The sequence below is a fragment of the Macrotis lagotis genome, chromosome 2, assembly GCF_037893015.1.
Source record: "Macrotis lagotis isolate mMagLag1 chromosome 2, bilby.v1.9.chrom.fasta, whole genome shotgun sequence".
Classification (NCBI taxonomy): domain Eukaryota; kingdom Metazoa; phylum Chordata; class Mammalia; order Peramelemorphia; family Peramelidae; genus Macrotis; species Macrotis lagotis.
The window spans coordinates 279,537,413-279,563,390 of NC_133659.1; the positions used below are offsets into that span (position 1 = coordinate 279,537,413).

The 25,978-nt window shown below is 34.8% G+C and overlaps 1 protein-coding gene across 3 annotated transcripts in view; it reads right to left on the bottom strand.

Moving 5' to 3' along the window:
• SRGAP1 (SLIT-ROBO Rho GTPase activating protein 1) overlaps positions 1 to 25,978 on the bottom strand; it is a 325,104-nt gene that overhangs the window by 120,085 nt on the left and 179,041 nt on the right. For all 3 annotated transcript variants that reach the window (XM_074226225.1, XM_074226224.1, XM_074226226.1), the window contains exon 4: positions 16,040 to 16,102. In XM_074226225.1, the coding sequence (XP_074082326.1) occupies positions 16,040 to 16,102 (63 nt within the window). The remainder of the gene's footprint in view (positions 1 to 16,039; positions 16,103 to 25,978) is intronic.

Sequence of the window (25,978 nt, forward strand, 5' to 3'; positions counted from 1 at the left end):
AGTTACAAGGCAGAGAGGAATACTAGCTTAAGTTGCAAGAAAGTTGGATACCTGGTCAGACTTCTAGGGCCTTGAGGAACACTAACACCTTTGAATACAAGGGAGCAGAGGTCCTTCTTGGGTAAATACCAGGAGATAGTGACTACATCTCTTCCTAGATCATAGCATCTTGGAAGAACTTGAAACTTGCAAATCACCAGAATAAGGTCTGAAAAATAGCAGCATGAAAAGGCCTGATGCTTGACACATCCCTAGGTGAGCAGAGACTTTGACATGAAGACTGGAAAAAGCAAATAACAACAACAACAAAAAAGAACTTTACCATAAAAATCTATCATGGTGGCAGGGAAGATCAAGACAAACTCAGAAAATGATAATGTGAAAAGAGCAACAGACAAAGCAACATGGAAAAATACTAATTGGACCCAAGGCCAGAAGGAATTCCAGAAAAAAATTGAAGAAAGAGATAAAAGTGGTTGAAGAAAAACTGAGAAATGAATGATGCGAGAAAATTATGAAAAGAAAAATAACAACTTTATAAAAGCACAAAAATACTGAAAAATTACACCTTAAAAACAATTGTAATGATAAAAAAAGGCACAAAATTTCACTAAAGAATTACTTTAAAAAACAGAATAGGAACAAAAATAACTCAGTTAAAAGAGAACACTTTAAAAAACAGAATTGATCAAACAGGAAACGAGGTACAAAAGGCCACTGAAGAAAATGAATCCTTAAAAGTAGAATTGCAGAAACTAATGATTCCATAAGACTGCAAGAAACAATAAAAGAAAAAAGAACAAAATGTGAAATATCGCATTGGAAAAATAAATGACTTGGAAGATAGGTTGAGAAGAACTAATTTAAGAATTATTGTACTACCTAAAAGTCCTGATAAAAAAGAACCAAGAAATCCCTAATTTAAGAAACTATCAAGGGAAACTGTCTCAATATCTTAGATCTAGAAGGTAAAATAGAATTGAAAAAAATCTACTGCTCACCTCCTGAAAGAGATCCCAAAATGAAAACTCCCAGGAACATTTTATAGTAAAATTCCAGAACTCCCAGATCAAGGAGAAAATAGTGCAAACAGCTAGAAAGAAACAATTTAAATGGAGCCAGAGTCAGTATCACATAAAATTGAGCAACTTCCACTTTAAAGAAGTGAAGAGTGTAGAATATAATAATCTAAAAGGCAAAGGAGCAAGTATTATAATCAAGAATATGGGTATCTAGGTGGCACAATGGATAGAGCACCAACCATGGAGTCAGAAGGACCTGAGTTCAAATCTGGCCTCAGGTATCTAATACTTACTTAGCTGTGAGACTGTGGGAAAATCATTTAACTCCACTGTCTTGTAACCCCCCCCAAAAAAAAATCCTACCAAGCAAAACTGAATATAATTATTTAGGGTGAAAAAAACTGATAGTCAATGACATAAAGGACTTTTGAGCATTACTGATAAAAAAGATCAGAGTTGGAGGAAAATCTCACATTCAAACACAAAACTCAAGAGAAGTATAAAAAGGTAAACAAAAACAAAAATCATAAGGAATCCAATAAATTTTAAAAGTGTTTTCATTCCTATTTGGGAAGAATATACATAAAACCTATGAACATTATTAGGAAAATTAGATGAAGTCTATATAGATAGAGGGCTCTCATAAGTCTTTAATGTTGAGATGATCTTTAAAAAAGGGTTGAGAAAGAAGGATGCTGAATAAAGGGGAAAAAAGAGGCAGAATGGGAAATTTTTCTCACACTAAAAAAGGTGTGTAAGGAAGAGCATTTATATAGTCGAAAATAGGGGTGGGGTAGCAGGCAGTGGTTGAACCACTCTCATTAGAATTCCTACAAGGAAGAAAACATATAAAGCATATAAACATATATGCACAATTGGCTTTAGAAATTATCTTGTTCAACAGGGAAATAGAAAAGGAAGGGAATAAGAGATATAGAAGGAGGGGTCACAAAAAAGGAGAAGACAGGCAGTGCTTAGAAGCAAAAGCGAAAGAAGTATAAACAAAAGAAAGTGGGATGGTGGGAAGTATAGAGCTAATAATCATACCTGTGAATGTGAATTGGATAAGTTAAACCATAAAATGAATTAGAAACCAGAATCTAATTAAATTTATATATGAGGAATGCACTTGAAATAGAAAAACACACACAGTGTTAAATTAAAAGGCTGGAGTAAAATCTATTATGTTTCAACTGAAGCTAAACAAAAAAGGCAGGGTGATATAATTTCAAACAAAGCAAAAAGCAAAACTAGATCAAATTAAAAGAGATAAGAGGTAAACTACATTTTGCTAACATTATTACTACATTACAATGAAGTAGTAGTGCAAAATTTTAAGCAAATTTTTCTGACAAAGTAATCATTTCTCAATATTATTTATACATTTATATTAAAATTTTATTATATATTATATTATAAATAACAGCCATTCCTCAAATTGATAAATACACAAAGCACATGAACAGGTATTTTTCAGAAGAATAAATCAAAGCTATCCATAGTCATATGAAAAAATTCTCTAAATTACTGTTGATTAGAGAAAGGCAAATTAAAACAACTCTAAAGAACCAGCTCACACCTATCACAAATGACAAATTCTGAAGGGGATGAGGGAGAAAGGGTATACTTGAGAAACTGCTGGGGTTGAATCAGGCTTAAAGGTTAAGTTTAAAACTGTACATATTGTTTGATTTAGCAATACTGCTACCAAGTAAGTCTATATTCCAAAGAAATCAAAGTCAAAGAAAAGAACCCATATAAACAGTAGCTCTTTTTGTGGTACAAAGAATTGGAAATTAGGAAACTTCATTATTGGGGAATGACTGAACAAGTTATGGCCTATTATTGTGATGAAAAACTATAAGAAATGATGAAGGATGTGGTTTCAGAAAAAAAAAAACAGAACAACCCCCCAAAACACGGCATTACCTTTAATGAACTGAGCAAAGTGATATAAGAACCAGATCATTGTGCATAGCAACAGCAGTGTTATAAAGATAATCAACTGGCTATTCTCATCAATATAATGAAAGAAGATAATTGTAAAAGACTCATGATGAAAAACATTCAATTCCTTCCTTACACATATGTCAACTGTGTGATGCTGAATACATCTCTGAATTTTTATCTACCTTAATTTCCTCATTTGTAAAATAGACATAATGATAATAATAGTATCTACCCCAGAGTTCCTTGTGAGAATCAAATGAGATAAGTAAAGTGTTTTGTAAACCTTAAAACACAACTATAAGTGCTAGCTTTTATTTTAAAATGAGGCTAAATGGAAAGTACCTCTATTTGCATATACATGCAAATATTACTTACAATAATATTACTTATAACAAAAATTCAAATAACAAAAATAGATAACTATAGAGGTCAGGGATGCACAGCATCTTAACTTCTAGCTCAATTATAGTATTCAAGTCAAAATTACCAAAAGAAAGGAAGTAAGAATGACTTCAAGTCCCAGGGAAACTGGATGAAATTGGGTCTTCTTATATTGGTGATCACACAGGTTGGCAGGAAGAAAGCACTCTTGTAAACCATATAGAACTTTATTAATAGGAGTACAGACTGCTGCCAAGGGGAAGGGATGGGGTGGGGTGGGGTGGGAAAGGAGGGTGGTAGAAAAAGGTGTAACTTATAAATTGGATGAATGCTGAAAAACTTTCATAACATGTAATTAGAAAAATAAAATAAAATATCAATTGAAAAAAGAAAAATAATTCTATGTATCTAGCTCCAAATAAGGTTCTCAATCAGCCTTGAGTTGATATTTGGGATAGAAAAGGGGCTGTTCTTAAAAGAAAAATACCATTATAAAAGAGAACAGATATGAGTCAAGGGCAGGTCCCTGAATGATAACAAAAGGAAGCACACGTTTGAATCAGGTATGTGCTGGGTTGTAGACAGGGAGCTTACTTTTCCAATAATTAGATGCCAAGAAGTCCCTCCCCACCTCATTTTTCCTAGTCTTACTTTCCATCTACCATGAAATGGTTTTTTTCCTTACTATTGGAAAAAACTGCTTCATGTTATTACTACATATGCATTATTTTGTAATTGAATAAATTTTTTTTCAATAAACATTTAGTTTGCTACTACTAAGTGCAACTCCTATAGAGAATGACTCCAAACCTACTGTCCAAATTCTAGGTCTTCTGAATTTAGGGCTCTTTCCCCCATGTTGAGGGATCAAATGAATTATTACATGGGAAAATAATTTGAAAAGCATAAAGGAACAGGGCTAAGTATGAATGAAAAAGTATTAAAAAGAAGAGATGTCATTGCCTTAATCAGTCCTTCAGATAAATAAGATGAATGAATTAATAAATGAAAAAAAGCATTTCTTAATTACTTAGTATGTGCCAAGCTGAGATTTTAACAGGTTCTAAGATGTAGGAAATAATATGTGAACTGCATTCTTAAAATACTCAGATGGAGGCAAAGATCTCATCCGTTCCTTCATCTTTTCAATGTCCCTCCATAAGTCAATCATAGTAAAGGGGGGAGAGGTCAGGTCTACCCAATATGCTGGGGATCTTCTTTGCTGTCTTTTGATGGTTGCCATGGCAACCTGTATGTTACATGTGGAAGGGGGGAAATAAGGAAAATTAACTCTATGTGCTGAATATACTGAATTTTTCTTTAAGTTTCAAAATTATTTCATAAAGAAAAAGTAGAATCAGTGTGGTGCAGCAGGAAGAGCTCTGGATTTGCAAATAAGAAGCTGTGGTTCAGATCTCTGCCTGTCTCTCTCTCTCTCTCTCTCTCTCTCTCTCTCTTATGAACTTTGTGACCATGAGTAAATTACATCATTTCTTTGTGCCTCAGGGAATTTTTAAGTACTTTCCACTTTGGTTCTTACCTACTTTGAAGGAAATCACAAATCATTCATCTATCCCTATATAAGGAAATATTTTTTTTAGCCATATCATTATATGAATTATTATTTTAGGAAAGTTATATATATATAAGGTATTATTAATAATATATTTATAGGAATACCAGTCTTTTTTCAGTAGTAGGTGGTAGAGTAATATTTCAATATTTCAACTGGAAATAAAAAACAAAAACAAAGTATCTGCTCAGTCATCTTTGAATGATTTAAGGCAGAGAAAACAAAGCAATACACCATTTCATGGATGCTATAATTCATATTAGGATTCCCCATTGTCTCTGTGTTCATTTTTAATCTGTTGCGAAGAACAGAAATGAACAATATCCCTGTAATCTAGTATGTTGTTATATTGATGGGATATAATGTAGGAGTATCCATCACCCCACTGACATTAATTAGTCCCCCAACTGGCTATTGATCAGTCATTAAGTGTTCATTAAGAGGGAAAGTCAAGATATTCCTTGGTATAGGCTGGGCTGCTCCCATGACAGATCTGTTACAGGCTTCTTCTATATGACTGTCATAGTTCAATAGGATGGCACCAGTCATCTTTTAAAAACAAGTTTTCACTTTAGCAATTTCTAATTAGGCATATAAGCTACAGTTAATCACACCTAGTTTTAATACTTCAACACATGACTGAGAGATAATTTATCCTAAGGGGGAATGAATATTTTACTTATACTTTAATGAATCTGAGATTTCATTTAATGTGGTTATTTCTTTCAATGGTGCAGACCCTAACATCTCCATGTCTTCTTATCTTGTATAACTCTTGCCTCTGTCCTTCCATGAATCCTCCATAGAAGCCTCACCCAATGTGTGTGTGTGTGTGTGTGGCAGGGGGGGCATTCCTACATTTATACTCTATAGGCACCAAAGACATTCAGCAACCCATGAAATGTTATTCTATGACATAAAAATTACAGGATTTATATTTGTAAGGATAGACTGCTGTATTTGTTACCTTCAATTGAGGTCTACAGCTTGACCCTGATATTATTAGCTCTATTTCCATGAGTCATCAAAAACAGGGTTTGGAATTAAATTCTAGAATCCCATGTTGTTAGGTGTGCTAATCTTTATGGTTGGAGTTGCAATGACTGCCTTTCAAAATGATCCATCACTAGATATTCTCTCACATAAACTCTCAGTGCTCAGGCATATCTCTAGGGATTTATGGTAGAAAAACATTTGCTATGGTTAAAGGGAATTTCTTAATGAGACGTGCTCCATATTAATAAAATCATAATTTGGAATCAAAATAAAAGGTTCAATACTTATCACAAAAAATGATGGCAGGACTTGATCAAGACTAATAAATTACCTTTTTATCATGTTTATTTTTGTATATTGCATAGTTTTCCCTCCCCAAATAGAATAAAGTTTTTTGAGGACTATATTATTTTTTGTTTTCATAGCTCTATCCATTAGTGCAGTACTGTACAATAAATATTGTAAATATTTGTTGAATTCAATTTCCAGCAAGAGTCAACAAAACCAAATAGATTAAAGACTTCAGTTAGTTATGAAAGATGATCTCTATTATATCAACTTATAAAAAGTATCTTTATTTTTATTTCTCGATTTTTTTCAGTTCTAATATGTAATTACTATTAACACACAGTATTTGACATTTCCTGGCTTTTTTTTTTCAATGAATTCATAATTTCTGGGTAGGTGTGATACTTCTTTCCTCCTTATTTTAGATATAAAGAAACAACCCACTAGTACTTCAAGAAGGAGGAACAGTTTTAGAAATACTAATAAAATTGATGTGTCAGAATCATGAATCATTTAATGGGTTTGAAATCAGAACAAAATACTAAATAACCCTATATTTCATACACATTAACTTTGTGACCTAGATCAAATTGATTAGCCTCCTTGACCACCAGTTTCTTCATCTTCAAAGAAACAAACCAAAAAAGTGGCATAATAAAGGTAAAGCTCTCTACACTCTCTAAAACTCTAAGTAAATAACAATTCTCATCATTAACCATTACCGGGGAATCTTAGATTTGGAAGAGACCTTGGCCAACCTGAAAACAACTTGAGGTGAAGTTATTCCCCTTTCCTTGACTTCAGTTTTCCTCAATGGTGAAAAAGAGGGAGATAGACTAGATGACCTTTCTGGTCCCTTCTAATTCTAAATATATAATAGGCTCAACAGCACCCTACTCCATATAAAAGCAAAATGCAGGTTGGTTAAATGACCTGCCAGAAACTCAGAAGCTGAGGAAAGACAAAGATGTGAACTCAGATGTGTGACTGGACACAAATTCAAAGGAGCACATCAACCTCTCCATTTTTCAGCAGACATCTACCAATCAAAACCAGGGGAAGGAGAGAGGAAAACAATTTGTCAGGTCAATTATTTCTAAATAGATTGCTTTTTCCCCCCTAAACTTTTCCATGTAGTCTGACTGAGATTTGGTATTCCAGCAAGTTTCTCATGGGAATAGAGGGTGGGGTAAGGGGGAACGATGGTGATGTATCTCATTTCCATAGTTGCTCTTCTAGGTTTGGCATTTGGTGACAAATGTTCACTCATATTACTTTACAACCCACTCCCAAGGACAGAGGATACAGCTTTACTATGTATGTACCTGTGTGTATTTACATGTATAAAATTCACTTCCCCCTCTCAATACATAGGAAATTTAAAAAAAAAAAAAAAGAAATCAAAAGTCACTGAAGCTCAGAGAAAATCTGTCCTGAGGAATAGAAAGTACCTTGGGTTCTTTCAAAACCATTTTCAGTCTTGCCTCAGGCAAGTTTCTTTGGTACAACTGAACAGCATTATCTATGTTTTGGCTTTGGGGAGGCCCAGAGAGCAATGGCTTTAGCTGTGGAAGACTGGGGTTTTTCTAGGAAGGGTTAGAGATGATAAACGATTTCTCTTGAGTTCTTAAAAACAACTGGCTCCTTCATGTCAGCATTCCAAAGAGATAGGGGCTTCAAAGGCATGTCCGGGCAGGGGAGAATATCTGATTACAACTGGCAAGGCTGTCTTCAAACTTCCTCCTCCACAAAGGTTTAGCAATCTAATGGGCTATCCTGAAACTCTTTCCAACTCCCATTCGAGGATGTCATGGGAATCAATAGAGAAGTCCAGGAAGAAGAAAACAGAGACGAGTGGGAAATGTTGTATATACTTAGCACTAATCAGCAGTTTCTGAGTGCAGAGCCAAACAGGTGGTGTTGACACACACACCAGGAAAGTTAAATGAGAGGTTTCAGCCCTGTTCTAGAAAATTCTGAAAGAAACACTTCCTAACCCTAAAACTGCTCTTACAAAATGGTTTGGGGTTTGATTTGAAACACCAAAAAAACCAAACCCCAAAACAAACAAAATAATGATAACTACATAAAAAAAATGGTATAATGTAGGTAAAGCATTCGACGATCTATAAAATCCTGAGGAGATGCAATTATCACTGTTATCCAACACCAGGGAATTTTAGATTTGGAAGAGACCTTATCCAACTCCTTCCCCCCCCAAAAAACAAAAGCTTGGAAATTTCCAGACTTAAAACTTAAATCAGACTGTAGAGTATACAGGATATAGTAAAGGTATACATGTAACATGTATGCACACAGGCACAGACAACACCTCCCTTAATTAATAAAGTAAGTTTGGATTGTAACATTACTTCAGTCAGTCAGCAAACACTACCTATAAGAAAAATGCTATAAAAATTCAATGTTAAAAAAAGAAGAAAAAATAAAAAAAATTCAATGTAAGGGAAAAGTAAATTATAATAACAATATTTGTATTATATTCACAAGAACAAGGGTTGTTATCCTGGGGTATGTGAACTTCCCTCCGCAATGCTGTGTTAATTCTATTTTGGGGGGAAGGAAGAAATAAATTTAAAAATTTACATGATGACATTATCATATATTTAAATCGAATAGCAAACTGCACATAATAGATTTGCAGTTTCATGGAAAAAAAATCACTTTTTTAGTATTATACTATGTTATGGAAATGCTTGTTTATTCCATAAATTAAAAATACTTCAAATATAATGGATTTTTAAATAATTTTATGTATTTTTTATTTTATATAGTTAAAAGAACAATTCTGCCAAAGGGTTCCATCATATCAAAAAAGTTAAGAATCCCTGGTCAATAGTGAGCATCTTTATTTCCAGGCATTTATTACACTAAGTATATAACCTCAAAAATCCACAGTCTCCATAATAAAGAGGTCATATAAAAAGGTGATGAAATAGAGGAAGACTATTATCTGCTCGGAGTCAATCTGCTCATCATTGGCAAGAAAGACTAATCCAGTTTCTCTAACCCTGAATCCAGTGTTCTAATATTTCATATTTTTTTCCTTTCCTTCCAGTACAAATTATACAAATGATAAACCAGGACAGATCAATTTCATGGAAACAAAGATCCATTATGACATTTCCATTTTAAGCACAAGGGAGGCCAAATATCATCTCTTTGCTTCTTTGGAATTATGAGCATCATCCAAAGGTTTCTTCCCCCTGGACATGACTGACCCTTAGTCTTGCCGGAGCAGTGCCACAGAGTTATGGCATAATTTTTCTCTTGAGGTTGAAGTGCTGTACAGAATATCTAATTCAAACCTCATCACAACTCACATTATTCTTTGATTCGAAGACTGAAACACAAAGGTGAATTGGTTTGGAAGAGGTCAAGCAACCTTCAGTGACCTCACTGAGAATGCATTCACCTTAATTGACTATTTCTGATCATAGTCTTTGGAAGCTTTGGCTTCTTTTATTCAAGTCTGAAAATATAATCAATAAATCTCAATTTCCATTTGCAATCCTAGTCTAGGATCAGTTCCAGTTCAAAAATGGCACAGAGCTCTCTCCTTTTGAGTTCATTGCAATCAAACTTCTCTCTCTCTCTCTTTTTTTTTTTTACAAGGCAATGGGGTTAAGTGGCTTGCCCAAGGCCACACAGCTAGGTAATTAAGTGTCTGAGGCCAGATTTGAACTCAGGTACTCCTGACTCCAGGGCCCGTGCTCTATCCACTATACCACCTAGCTGCCCTTCAAACTTCTCTTTTGCCTTTGACCTTTTTTATGAAATAATGGCTAACTTTGTGGTTTCCAAAGTACTTTCTGAATAACCATGTTGGAGGGGTAAGTAGTATGAGCATTATGGCCATTTTACAGATGGGGAGGTTGGAACTCAGAAGGGTTTGTGTTAATTAATTTGCTGAGGCCACTAGAGCTAGTGAGTGGTGGATCTAATCTTCCAATTGTATGTTCAATGTTTCCCTCCATCACATAGCTTTCCTAAGTTAAGAGAATACTTACACAATTCCTGGTACAAAAAGTTCTGAAGTCCAACTATGCTTTCAGTTTCCTTCCTTCCTTCCTTCCTTCCTTCCTTCCTTCCTTCCTTCCTTCCTTCCTTCCTTCCTTCCTTCCTTCCTTCCTTTCTTCTTTTGTTAAAGCAAATGGGGTTAAGTGGCTTGCCCAAGGCCACACAGCTAGGTAATTATTAAGTGTCTGAGACCGGATTTGAACCTAGGTACTCCTGACTCCAGGGCCAGTGCTTTATCCACTACGACTCCTAGCTGCCCCTTCAGTTTTCCTTTTGTAAAAAATTGCAAAATAATTTTTTTTAAACCAAGGCGCCTGGGAGAGGTTATGAAGAATTTCAAAAGATATGCTCGGGGAAGACAACTATAATGATGGTGATATTATTAATAGTTGTATTCTCCTGACTGGTGATTTAATTCCTGGGACCACCATTTTAGGAAAGACTTCAGTTATTCACTTCACTCATCACTTTTTGGACTCTATGTTCTTTCTTCCTTGTCTCGTGCTTTGTCTTTGCAAAAGTACCATCCTCTTAATTCCATCTCTTCACCCCTCTCTTCTTTTTATATGTTGTTTTGCCCAATTAGAATATAAGCTCTTCGAGAGTAGAGACTATCTTTGTTTGCTTTAATCTGTATTTCCCAACACCAGTGTTCTATTTTGATCCTGAATATCTACTGAATAGATGTAATGTATATCGTGGAATAACAGTGGATAGAGCACAGGCTTGGAGTCAGGAGACCCAAATTCAAATATAGCCTTAAAAACCTGCTAGCTGTGTTGACCTTGGGCAAGACACTTAACTCCTCTTTGCCAGTAAAGAAGGAAATAGCAAACTACTCCAAGATCTTAGAAAGAAAATCCCAAGGACAGGCGGCTAGGTGGAGCAGTGGATGAAACACTGGCCCTGGAGTCAGGAGTACCTTGGTTCAAATCCGGTCTCAGACACTTAATAATTACCTAGCTGTGTGGCCTTGGGCAAGCCACTTAACCCCATTTGCCTTGCAAAAAAAAAATCCCAAGGAGACAGGCCAATTTGCTAATCAAGCACTTTATCCATGGTAAAGTAAAACTCTTTATTTCTTGTTTTTATTTTCTCTGTCAAGGAGGACAATGTTCAGATTGGGAAGAACACAAAAATGCTGATTAGCATGGAGCTGAGAACTGATATAAGTGAGGTGATGGTAAAGTCTTTGATAAACTCAATCCATTAAGTCCAGTCTAACTAGTACTGAGATATCAACAGTGATGCCTGAAAAAAGGAGAACTGCAGAAGGTTCAATATTGTCTTGGTTTTTCAAAAGGGTACTAGTGGGAAAGGGAAAGGTAGAATTGGCAAACTGTGAACCAATTAGCTTGACTTGATGACTAGCAAATTTCTAGAGTGTATTATAAAAAAGATAGTGTCTTAACATTTAGAGAAAAGTCAAGATTACTGGTTATTAAGAGCTAAGATAGCTTCAAACATAGGCCATGCCTGGCCAAGTTCATTACATTTTGGAATGTGAATTACTAGATTAGAAAATTAGGAGAATGTTACAGATATAGTATAACTAGATTTCAGAACAGGATTTGGAAAAAATCTTGCAAACTAACTTTGAAGACTAAATGAAAGTATAGCGGGTGAGTTAAAAAATGGCCAAGTGACAAGACTCAAAGAGTAGTCATTAAAGGATCAATGTCATCTTGGAGGGAAATGTCTGTTCAATGTACCAGAAATTTGTTTTATTTAGTATTTTTATTAATGTCTTGGATAAAGGTCAGAATGGCACTTTTTGAACTTGTAAGTGATATGATTGTGGATAGGACAGCTGACATAATGGATGACTAAGTCAGGATCCAAAAAATATACCAGAAGTTTAGAATGACAGGTCAAATATAATTGGATATAACTGACTGGCATTAAATGTCAAGACCTACGTGAACTTAAGAACAACATTAACAACAACAACAACCCTACAACTCATAGTGAGTGAAGAAAGGAGAGATGGATAGAAATCGGTTTATGTAAAAAGAGATCTAGAGAACGCTAGTGTGATTTGGCAGTCAGAAAGCACGCACGCGCACCACACACACATCTTCACGCATCTTCTTAGGCTTCATTAAAAGGGGCCAGTACTCAGGATGAGGGGTGTAATTTTCTCCTTGTACTCTATCACTGCTAGACCACATGTGCTATATATGGAGTATAATATTTAGCTTTGCTCATCACATTTTTTGGGATGACAATGTCAAACTGCAATATAATCAAAGGAGTTGATGAAGAGATGATTATAATGGTAAAAGGACTGGATAGTGAATTATATTAGGATTAGCTGAAAGAATTGAAGAAATTTAAAGTGAAGGTGCTAGGTAGAACAGTAGATAGAGTCTGGAATCAGGAAGAGCTGACATTTACTAGATGGGAGACCCTGAACAGTCAGTTAAACTATCAGTCTCAATAATAGGACTTATCTTCCAGCATTATTTTGGAGATAAAATGAGATAATATCTATAAGTAACTTTGCAAACTTCCAGGGACACTATGTTGTTGTTAAGTTGTTTCAGTTATGCTGACTTCCTGAGGTCGTTTGGTATTGGTAAATATACTGGACTGATTGGCTGCTTCCTTCTCCAGCTCATTTTACAGATGAAGAAACTGAGGGAAACAGGGTTAAGTGATTTGCCCAGAGTTTGTAAGTAAGCAGGATTTGAACTCAGGAAGATGAGCCTTCCTGACTCTAGGCATGGTGCTCTATCTATATATAAATATTAGCTATTATTATCAATTACTAAGTATGATAGAACATTCTTCAAGTATTTGAAAGGCTGTCACATCGAAGAGAGGCTAGATTTGTCCCTGAAGGTTGAAGTAGAAATACTGCATGAATGTTTTTTTAAAAGAACATTTAATCTTTTTTTTTTTTTTTTTAGTGAGACAATCTGGGTTAAGTGACTTGCCCAGGATCACACATCTAGTAAACGTTCATTTTAATCTTAATATATGGGAAGAACTTCTCACAGTTTCAACAATATAAAAGTGTATTGACCTCTGTTAGGAAGAAGTGGTTTCCGGATTACTAGAAGATTCAAGTGAAGTCTGGATGTCTACTTAGGTAGTCTATAGAGGGGATTCCTAGATATATGTCTATATAGTGTCCCTTCCAACTCTGCCTGCCTAGATTTTTCAAATGAACTAGTTATAAAATTATAAAGAAAGTGGAAACCAGGGACAAGAATCCTGGATGGGCTCTGATCTACTCCTTTTTAAGAGAATCCTCTTCAAGTATAAGGAAACACAAGTAACAAAGCACAAGGAAAAGCAACACAATTCCCTCTTTTGCAAAAATTAAGCAGGGATTTTAGTTATTGCACTTATTTTTGTTCAGCCACTTAAAATTCCCATCACACATTTAATTAAAGTTTAAATGAACATTTCAGGAAATTGCTGAGATCTTAGGTAATCAGAAATAAGTAAACCATAGAAATATAGTCACACATTATTAATTAGCCAACTTTCAACTTCATTACTTCTGATTAGGAATAAATATGACTTTTCCAAGGCAAGCAGAACCATAACAAATAATGTTTTTAATGGTCATCATCATGACACCATGAGAAATCTTAACTTCTTCTAAGGATGAACACACCTTCTAAAAAAATCCTTATTTTTAAGTAAAGGCATATTAGGATTTAACCAAAACTTTTAATTGAAAATCCAGATCTGCATAACATATGAATAGGAGGTGGGGGGGAGTGTGACTGTTCATTTTACCACAGCCTTCTTTGTTTTACAAAAAAAAAATTGATCCCAGGATTTCTTTAAAGAGCAAATGCATTTAATTCATCAAAATGATCCAATTTTCAAAAATTTTATTTACCAAAAAAATTTTCTCAGAATTTTAAGGATTTAGTAAGGAGTATTTATATTTCAATTATGTGTCAATTCAAACAGATTTACCCAGAAGGAATAATCCTATATAATTATAGTCTACACAAATTTGTATTATTCTCACAATTAAAAACTGATTTTGTATGCCATGATTATCTTTTTTTTAAAGGTTTTTTTGCAAGGCAAATAGGGTTAATTGGCTTGCCTAAGGCCACACAGCTAGGTAATTATTAAGTGTCTGAGACCGAATTTGAACCCAGGTACTCCTGACTCCAGAGCCGGTGCTTTATCCATTATACCACCTAGCTGCTCCATGATTATCTTTTAAAACAAAACTGATAGAAATCAAAGAAGGTTATTCACAAATTTGTGAGGGAGGAGATTATTAGGATGATGATTTGATCTGAAACTTTCTTAAGGATCAATGGAATGAATTGGAGATGGTTAACCTGAAAATCAGAAAATAGTCCTTACAAGAGAGAACACAAGAAAGAGGTACCAGATTCATTTTGTGTGGCTCCAGAGAAAACTGTGAAATTACAAGGAAACAGCTTTAATTATAAGGAAGAACTTCCTAACAATCAGAACTGTTCAAAAATACAACTTTTAATATTCTAAGCTCTTTGACAATGAACTGTTCAAGTAAAGGCCAGATTGGTACTTGTTAGTTACATGCAACCAACATGCAGGCTCCTCAAATTTAATCAATCAATCAATCCATTAATCAATCAATCGACAAGCATGTATTAAGCACCTACGATATTCCAAAAGTAGGGCTAAGCATTATGGATATCAAGGAAAAAAAGAAACATCCTAGTTTCAAGAGTTTTATATTCTACTAGTTGATACACATACACATAAATATGCAAAGAATACATATAAAATTAAAGAAGGGAAGCACTAACTTTTAAAGACTTCAGGTAGAAGATGGTGATTGGATTGTGTATTGAAAGGAGGCTAAGTGTGATGCATTTCAGTATTAGGGAAAGTAGGGAGGCATGGGAATGGGAGCAAGTGCTATTTATGAGGAACAGAGAAAGAGGATCAAGTACCTGGACCACAAATTAACATATAAAGTGACTGAAAGGACTGGTTGGAGCCAAGTGAAGGACTTTAAAATCTAATGAAAAGTGAAGGATTTCAGAAACCAAGCAGAGAAATTTATATTTTATTATGAAGTCAAAAATGACAAGGTTTGTCAACTGTTTAAGTAAGGACTGAGGAAGAGGGGGGATTTGAGGATAGCAGTGAGGTTACAGACCTAGAAAAATCCAGGTTTCTATGATTCCATAAAGAATTTTGATTGATGTGATACATGATGATAATATAGGAGAGAATCTTCAAAATTCAAAATTTATACTTCTATTTAAACTAACATGGGGATGAAGTTTATTTTGCACTCGAAATTTCTCTTTACAGATTTTTGGTTATGCTTGAATGAAGTAATTTTAATTAAGATTTTAATTTCCTTACATATAGCATCTTTAATAAAACTGAATAACTGGCTTTCTCTTTCCATGCAAAATTAAAGAAGAGAGAGGAAAAAAATGAAGGAGAAGCAAATAAAACTTACTTAAGTCATTAACTAAACAGCCAATTTATTTGAAACAGGGATGAAAAAAGTCAAAAGCATCAAGATAAAATAACTTCAAATTGTTGTAATCTTGGAAATGGCCCGTTTAAGATGGGTAGGATTTTAAAAAGTACAGTATTTAAAAAATAGTACTCACCACATACATGCAAGGGGTGGGAAGCAAACAGAGGCAGCATCTCTTTCCACTAGGTTAGCAAGCATATTCCACCAGGCAAACATGCATCATTGGTTTGATTTGGAATAAATTCTAACATGAAACAGGCTTATGCAAACAAGGATTCAGAACCAAACAATTCTTGTAGCAGAAGCAAAGTAACAGAAGCTTACCGTATACAGCTCATTAAGAACTTTCATTAAATCCTCATGAAGCTGGAATGCAATCTCTTTGCTCTGTAATTAAGAAGACATTATTAAGGAAAGGACATTTTAAAACAATAGAAAGTTTCTGCATTATTTACAATCTAAATCAATCCACTGAACTGAGGGGGGGGGTTTAAAAATAATATGTTGCCATAATGGGTCCTTGTCTTTAGAATATGACATCAATTTAAAAGCCAAAGGTAGTAGTAAAAAAAAGTAAAAGATACTTCAAAAGCAATCATTGAATAATGTACAAAGATAGGGACTGATACTGTGACTTCATTGGCAATTAGATGGTACTGGGAATAAAGGATGCTAGACTTGAAGTCACGGAGACCTGAGTTTAAATTTAGCAAAGACATCTACTAACTGTGGAACCTGGATCTAATCATTTAACTCTTGTTAGCCTCAGTTTCCTCATGTGTAAAATGGTAATACAAATAGCATCTATCTGCCAGGCTTGTTATGAGGACAAATCTGACAATATTTGTAAAGCACTTTGCAAATCTTAAAGCATTATTTAGATATTCGGTATTATTATTATTATTATTATTATTATTATTATTATTATTAGTGGTGGTGGTGATTATAGTGTTAGTAATGGTGATAGTAGTGGTAGTGGTGGTGATAGCAGTACTAATGGTAGTGGTAGTATATTTGTAATAGTAGTAGAAACAGTGATAGTAGTGGTATAAATGGTAGTGGTGATGGTAGTTGTAGTGGTGGTGGTGATAGTAGTAATAGTCAGTAAATTACTAGTAGTAATCTAATAATAGATAGTAATGGTGGTAGTAGTGGTAGTAAGAGTGGTGGTTGTTGTAGTGGATGAAGTGGTAGTAGTAGTAGAAATGGTGGTGAAAGTGGTTGTGGTAGTAGTGGTTGAAGTGGCAGTAATAGTGGTAGTGGTAGTTGTAGACCTTCTAATCACTCAGGCTTACAACTTAGGAATCATTCTTGACTCATTATCTCTCAACTTGTCATCCCCTTCCCCATATTGAATGATGCCAAGATCTGTTGATTTGACCTCTGTAACATTGTGTGAATATATATTTAGTCTTTTGCAATAACTTGCTGATGGGTTTGCCTACCTCAATTCTCTTCCCACTCCAATACATCCTTCACTCGGCCACTAAAATGGTTTTCCTAAAACAAAGGTCTGATCATGTCACTCTCCTTCTTAATAAACTTTAGTGGCTCCCTATCATCTCTGGGATCAAAAATACAAGATTCTCCATTTGGCATTCTAAACTCTTCATAACTTAGCCTTCCCCCATCTTTTCAGTCTTCTCATACCATGCTCTCCACCATATTCTTTTCAATCCAGTAGCACTGGCTTCCTTGCTCTTTCACAAATAAGACACTCTATCTCTTGGCACTGAAATCACAACCATTTCAACTACTACTACCACTACAACCACCAGCACTCTTATTAGCACTACCACTACTACCACTACTAGCACCATTAATATCACTACTACCACTATTACTATTACAACTACCATCATCACTGTCATTTATACCACCAATAAGTATCACCACTATCATTGTTTCTACTACTACTACTATTACAACTACCACCACCACCACTACCATTATTACTACTACCACCACTTCCATGCCTGGAATATTCTCTTTCATCTGTACCTCCTCACTTTCCTGGCTTCCTTCAAGTCTCAAATAAGATCTCATCTTCTAAGGAAGTCTTTTCCAACCCCTCTTAATTCTAGTTTCTTCTCTCTTTTAATTATTTCTTACATATCTAGGTATATACACACAAATACATAAATGTATTTATACATGTAGTAAATGTATCCATGTGTACATATATACATATCTATTTGTTTGCTTGTTTCCTCTTCCAATCAATCAATCAATATCTATTAAGTTCTTACTCTGTACCAGATCCTGTGCTAAGTGAATTGAACTATGAGCTCCTTGAAGGTTTTCTTTTGCTTTTTTTGTATCCCCAAGCATTAAATATAGTGATTGGTACACAGCAGATGCTTTAAAAATGTTTCTAATAAACTGTAGTCCAATAATTGATAAAATAGAAAGACAGACAGAGAGAGGCAGAGAGATGGAGACATAGAGGACACCTGGCTCGGTTATATAACTACTAATTGCTCACTGGAAAAGTCTTTTTCATATCAGGTGGCCTTTACAGTCTATTATGTTTTCTTTCTATGACACATTCTACAATATCTTGTTATTTGTTACATACATGGGATGTTATAGCCATTGAATTCATCACCAAGTGACCAGCTTCCTAGTGAAACACTACTCTGGGAACTTAGTTGAAGCTAGACCTCAGCTAGCTGTTGTTGGAGCCATATTTCCTAACATGGTGGAGCCTATCAATTTGTATTCCACAGGAATGGTCATCATACCCAGGGTCACCTCTATGTATATATGTATCCATAGTGAAGTGATGGAGCAGGACTAGTGGAAAGAAAACTACAGTCATCTCTTCCATGTAAAATCTGTAGGGGTAGACCATTCATCTTCATTTTCCTTGATTTCTTTGAAATCATTTCCATGATTTCTTATGATACCAAATCTATCAGAATGCCTTTTTAAATAACAATCCTGTATTTCTGAGTTTCTAAACTTTCTCTGTGCTACTGACTGGCCTTTGCATGTTGTCTATCACTTCCACAAATCTCGCCAAAATTTTCCATTTAATTTTCTATGCCAACCCACAATATACTGAAACTGTGAAAAGGAAAGTCGCACAGTGTAGAAGGGATAACTGTAGACCTGGAGTCATAAAAGAATTGGGCTCCTTAATAGGAGCTAGACATGGAGTCAGAGAGAACTGAGTTAAAATGTTAACTCTGACACTTTCTGGCTGTGTCATCATGGGTAATTCATTGAACTTATCTTGATCTCCATTTTCTTATCTATAAGGTAGGGATAACAAGATCTTTAATGGCTACTATACAGAATAATAGAGAAGTTCAGGTGAGAGTATGTATATAAAGGATTTTATAATCCTTCTATAAAAATGCCAGTTATTAAGATATATTACATTAGTTTTATTATTATAAAAAGAGGGAGTATAGAGGAGAGAGAGAGAGAGAGAGCTAGCTTCTTAGTCAGGAAGACTCAAGCTTAAGCCCCACCTTAGGCACATACTGATTATGAAACTCTGGGCAAGGATCTTATCCTCTCAGTTAAGAGGTTGACTCTATAGCAAAGCAGTTATATAGGTGCCACAGTGGATAGAGCCCTGGCCCTGGAGTTAGGAGGAACTGAGTTCAAATTTGGACTCAGACACTTAATAATTATCTGTATGTATGACCTTAGGTAAGTTACTTAGCCCCATTGCCTTGCAAAACAAACCAAACAAACAAAAAAGCAATTACATATCCAAATTTTAAAGAACATTTCCTCACCACGAATTCCCTACAATGGTAAAATTACTCATCCAAACCTGAGAGACAGAATACAGTATTTTGTTTTAGATCATTTTCTCCCAAAATTGTTATTAGAGAAAACCCTCCTTTCATAAGTACATAAATTGCAAAGGTGAATAATGACTCTTGTGTAGTTGTTTGATCAGTGACATTGCTTACTAATGATCCCTGGCCCTACTCACAAAACAAGAAGAGAGGTCCCTAGACAAGAAATTGCTAAGTAACAGGCACATGCACATCCATCTATAAGAACAAGGTTATGAGATTCTGGAAACCCTCTGAAAGAAACAAAAACACAGAAAGGCGAAGAGGGACACTATGTGAGTAGAATTATGGGAAAAGCATCTGAACTAAAGGCATTCTCTATCTGTTGATCAAATTTTCCTACTACTGGTTCTTCATGTACTGAGATGGAAAGATAGGTTTTTATATTAGTTGTTGATGTCTTCCTAATGGGCAATTTTGAAGGAGGGATTATGGATTTGAAACTAGAAAGGACTGCAAAGCTCAGATGGGTCCAACTTCTTTCCTCTTTTTTACAAATAAAAAAATTGAAGTTTTGTTGACTTTGTTCATCAGGGTGCCCTACCCTTTGAAATTCTGTGCCATAGGCAAAACTCTTTCAAAGATCAAAGGAAATGCAAAGAGAAAGAGAGAAAACCAAGTACCCCAAATTCTACTTCTAAATCCAGGCATCATGAACTGATCAATCTTATCAAAATTTTCCAGAGCATTTACTAGATACCATTTCAATATCAAATTTCATTCCAGTATCCAAACTACATATTCAAAACCCCTTAAATCAAAGGTCACTTGGAAACTGTTCCCTTCACTTCACAAGTAACCCTAGATTTCCGGAAGCAAGCAAGGAAAGTTTTCTTGTTTGATACTTCATTTATGTTTAGGATTTGTTTTCTTATGACCCTTGTCCCAAGACAACAATATCCAAGGAAGGAGTCAAGACTTCCATAGGATTTCAACCTGCTCTAGGTCAATAATTGGATTGCACATTGGAATGGACCTAAGATGCTAGCAATCAATCTATTCTACCATACAAATTTTATTTCTGCTGCAGCCTAATAGATAAAGATGTTGGAGATATACAGTGAAAAGAAAACCAAACTAACAGACACGCTTAGAACGTAAACAACCCTCAGTAGGAGCCATCTGGTCAACCCCCAGAAGGAGCTTACCTATGCATTGTTTTTTTAGCTTCTCTAAAGGGAGACTTCAGGAAATTGTTAAGTAGGCAAAATTTTACTTAGTTTCAGCAATTTTTTTTTTTTGCATTCCTTAGTGAACCTTTTGGGGATATGCTTAAATGTGACCTCTTTCAGAGACTGTAAATTCCATGAGGATGGGGGCTGGCTTTTTTATCCCCTTGAATTCTTTACAGTGAGCAACTAGGTGGTGCAGTGTTTAGAAAACTGAACTTAAGAGTAAAAATGACTCATCTTCTTGACTTCAAATCTGGCATCATTCCTTTACTAACTGTGTATGTGAGATTCCAGGCAAGTCATTTAACCTTGTTTGCCTCAGTTTCTTCATCTGTAAAATGAGCTGGAGAAGGTAACTTTGTCAAGGAAAACCCCAGGGTCGCAAAGAATCTAATGTGATTGAAAATTCAACATGGGGATGGCAACAAAATCGGAAAATAGTTAACAAAATAAATAAAATGCAATAGAATATAAATATTTATATGTGGTTTTCAAAGCCAATATCCAGTTGTCAGGAATCTTTCCATATGGTTTATTGGAGCAAATTCTATTTGAGTTTGACACCACTGTTCTATAGCATCTAAAAAAGTGCACTGGACATAATTGGAACTTAATATCTATCAATTTATTTTGATTATGTCCCATATTCTCAGGCCCTGATGTGTTCCACAGGCTCCCTGTAGCCCTTAGTCATAAGCATAATTATTAATTTTCTCTATTAACATGTACCTTCCTACATCCCATTTCTTTGTAATTCCCCTCTACCCTAGGAGGTAATGAGTAAATGAAATCAGTTAAATAAGTTTCTTTGTGCTTATATTAGCTAACTAGCTTGCAGAAAACTAAATATTACCTTATAATGAAGGTCTTTAAGAAATGAGGCTAATAGAGGAAATTCCATAATATTAAATGTCTATCTTTTCTATCTACTTGTGAGACTGGTCCTGGACTCCCATTCCATCATACTGGACATCATACTTGGAGGCAAAAAGACCTTGGTTTTGCTCCTGTCCCAAATGCTTACTAGTTATATGACCCTAGGCAAGTCACTTAATTTCTTTCAGTCTGTTTTCTCATCTGTTAAATGGTAATAATTAATAATAATAATAATAACCTAACTTACAGATTTGTTAAAGTGTCAAATGAGAAAATAAAAGTGCTTTGCAAACCCTAATTTTAGATATTAAGGAATAGACTATGATTTCATAATCTTCTATGAAATATGTTGAATGACACCAAGAATAACAGAAAACACTCTCTCTTTTTTTTTTTTTGGTAGGGACAGGTAAGGAAAATGTTTTAAAAATAATATTTTCCTCAATTTTTCAGCATTCCTTTAAAGGCCAACTTTTATTCTCCCCAGTGCAATCATTTCCTCATGTCCATGCTATTACCCTAAAGATAGTTGTGAACCAATTAAATGCTGCCATTAATGTTTCAGTAACCTAGAGGAAAAACACAGATGCCAATAAGAATATCTTAATTATCAAAGGATCAGCTAAACTTATGTAGCATGTATCTATATTGTTTTTCTTTTAAAACCTGAGAAAGCAAATAGAGAATTCTGAGCATTATCCAAAGGATAACACTAAGGAAGCCTATAATGACCTTTTATAAAACAAGAATAAAAAAAGATCTTTTAAAGTAACCCAAATGTTAAATTAAATATTTTCCTTGCCCTTAAAATCACTTGGACAACAGAGCATGAAAAGTGAGTCCACCCATAGTTGCCTCATATGTGGAGGTGCTAGAGGAAGGGAAAAACATTTCTGTAATTTATGGGCAGGTACTAAATGAGTTAGAATAGGGTTAAATACAATAAAAAGGCATGTAAAGTCAACACTTTTAAAAATGTCTACCATATAATAGATACTGTATTAAGTTCTGGAAACAATATTTGGAAAAAGGGCATAGTGGGCATAATAAGATCAGAATTAAAGAAAACTGCAGCAAAGTTCCCATTATTAATATATGGTATACTCCTTTCCTGGTGTGTGGCAGCTGTATTCTTGGGGAGGATAAAATATCCTTGGGAAAATACAGCTAGGGAGATAATGAGCACAGTCAAAACAATAAGAAAAGAATATTGAGTGATCAATCATGTGAGATATCTGGTTGGATTAAATGACCTTTGCTGAGAGCCTCTGGGTACTCCCATTAAAGTATTTTTAAAGTAAACTCCCTATGATGACCAGTCAGAAGAAGAATGAATGACCTTACACTGAGTAAGAGGGAGAGTAAAGAGAGAAAGAGGAAAACGAGATTAAAATTTTAATGAGAAGGTTTCAGATGGCTTCAGTCTCTCACACTTGCTAAGTCTTGAGTATCAGTTCTGGAAGAAGGCCATACTGTATTTCTATGACTTGTACCCTTTTAAAGTTTTCTCATCTTGACTTCATGTCAAAAGGAAAGATTTCCCTTTCACTCTAAAGACAAAGGTCTGTCTTGAGAAAGTTGTGTCTGGTTTAATGACCTGAACCAGACTTCTGGATAACATTTAATAACATGTTTTTTGGCACATTTGCATTCTATCTTCTAAGTGTTGTGGTTTGATCATGTTTTAAAAAAAAAAGAAGATACTAACTACCAGAGCATGAAACTACTTTCAAGAAAAGCTCATTTTACAATTAGATATAGTTCTGTAAGACCAATTCATAGTTCTCTAATTTTGGAGGTAAACAATGGTCTCATTTCCCAGCAAGTTGAAGTCTAACTTAGAAAAAGAAATATTTGGGTATTGACTTAAATATTTTGTCTCACAAACCTGTAAATGTCATATAAAACCAAAACAAAATCAATAAAGCTAAAAATGACAAAAGAAAATGTAAGAACTAGGCAACTATGGTACTTTGTACTTTGAGTATACCTGGAGAGAAGAGAGTTGATGTTAAGGAGCAGCTTGGTGATACAGTGGATAGATAAGATTACCAGTCTGGAGTTAGGAAGACCTATTTTCAAATCATACTTCTGCCACTTTCTAGCTGTGTCATCCTGGACAAGTCATTTAACCTTTTTGTTTCATTTTCCTCATCTATAAAATAACCTGAAGAAGGAATTGGCAAACCTCTCCTGTATCTTCGCCAAAAAAACTCACCAAAATGATGTTCTGAAGATCAGACAATTGAAACAACTGAATAACAAGCAACAAAATAGGCTTTAGCTTGAAGATAAATGGTAATGAATGAAGGCCAAGATGGCATAGTAGATTTAACCCTGGACTTAGAGTCAGGAAGGCCCAAGTACAAACCCAATCTCAGACCCTTAGTAGCTTATTGTTCTTTAGCAAATCACTTAAAGTTTACCTCAGTTTTTTCAACTGTAAAAAGGGGAAAACAATGATATCTACTTCCCAGGGTTATTCTAAGAATCGAATGAAATATTACTTGTACAGTGTTTAGTACAGTGCTTGGGACATAGTAAGCTCTATATAAATGCTGCCATCATCATCATCATCATCATCATCATGGTCATCAACATCACTACTTGGAGTCAAGAAGCCGTGGGTTGGAATCCTGCCTCTAGCACTATTTTTGTGATCACTGACAAATCATTTAATCAAGTCCCAGTTTTCTCATATGTTCTGTTTTCTCATTTATAAAATGGTGATAATAACTATACCACATGCATAGCATATATCAGATTATTTGATGTTAGGGGTAAGGAGGAAGGAAATGAGGGAGGAAGAAAAATGTGAACTCAAAATCCTGCTGAAAAGTGCAAAGTATCATTATGTATAGTTGGAATAATAAATAAGTAAAATTAAAAAGAGTTAAAGATAAAATCAAATAAAAAATAATAAATGTACTATTTAGTTCCCAGGACTGTTGTTGAGCTTCCAGTGAAGGAATATATGTTAAGAACATTATAAACCTTAAAGTATCATGCAAATGTCAGTTAGCCTCATATAAGGTTAAACTATTTATAACCTAACAGGTTTATACTGCTACACACCAATAAGTCACAGGGAGGATCTTGAGGATTTGTGATCCTGCAGATAAGGAAAAATTTTTTTTTAGGTTTTTTGCAAGGCAAATGGAGTTAAGTGGCTTGCCCAGGGCCACACAGCTAGGTAATTATTAAGTGTCTGAGGCCGGATTTGAACTCAGGTACTCCTGACTCCAGGGCTGGTGCTCTATCCACTGTACCACCTAGCTGCCCCCAGATAAGGGAAAATCTTGAAACAACTGGATGACCTTTTAATATTCCTTTTCCAATATTAAAACTATGATCTTGTCATCCTGTGACAAGCTAATCAGTTATGGTTACCATTCTCCTGCTGCTAAATAGTATCACCAAAGATCCAATTGCTTATGGTTGACATATGCATATATGCATGTCCTACAAAAAGCTCATGATTGGGTTTTTGTTAGATTTTTTTTATGTGAATGGGGGATTTATTTCTCAATTTATACCTGTCAGACCTGGATGAATCTATTAAAAAAATCTAAACAAACAAGATAGAAGTTAAGGAGATGAATAAATTTTTTAAAAAATTAAATATGATAATCTTTGGAGAATATTGAATGGAAATGGAAAGCAGTATAGCTATTTCTCAACTGTATATGGTATCTTTACAAAACTTGACAGTATATTAGGTCATAAAACCCTCCAAACAAAAATAAATATTAAGTTCATCTTTTTCTGACCTAATGCAAAAAAAAAATTACATTGCATTAAAGACCTTTAAAACAAACTAAAAATTTACTTGGGAACTAATCAATTCTAAAGAATGAATGGGTTGGGGGCAGCTAGGTGGCTTGGTAGATAGAGCATGGTCAGGAGAACCAGAGATCAAATTCACCCTGTGACACTCAACAATCACCTGGCTGTGTGACCCTAGACAAGTCACCCAACCATCCCTTTGCCTTGCCAAAAAAGAATAATGACTAGGTCACATCAATGGGGAATGGCTGAACAAATTATGTTATGAGACTATGATAAAATACTATTCTGTTATAAGAAATGATGAGCAGGATGCTCTCAGAAAACCTGGAAAACTTAGATGAGCTGATACAAAGTGAAATGAACTGTATACAAAGTGGCAACAGTACTGTATGATGGTCAGCTGTGAATGAATGCCTTAGATTTTTCTCACCAATACAGTGACCTAAAACAACTCTGAAGGACTTACGATTAATGAAGAATGCCATCCGTCCCCAGAAGAAAGTGATGGTGTCTAAATACAGATTGAAGCATACTTTTAACTCTTTTTCTTTTTGTTATGGTGGGGGAGTCTGTTTTTTTTCACAACTTAACTATTTTGGAAATGCTTT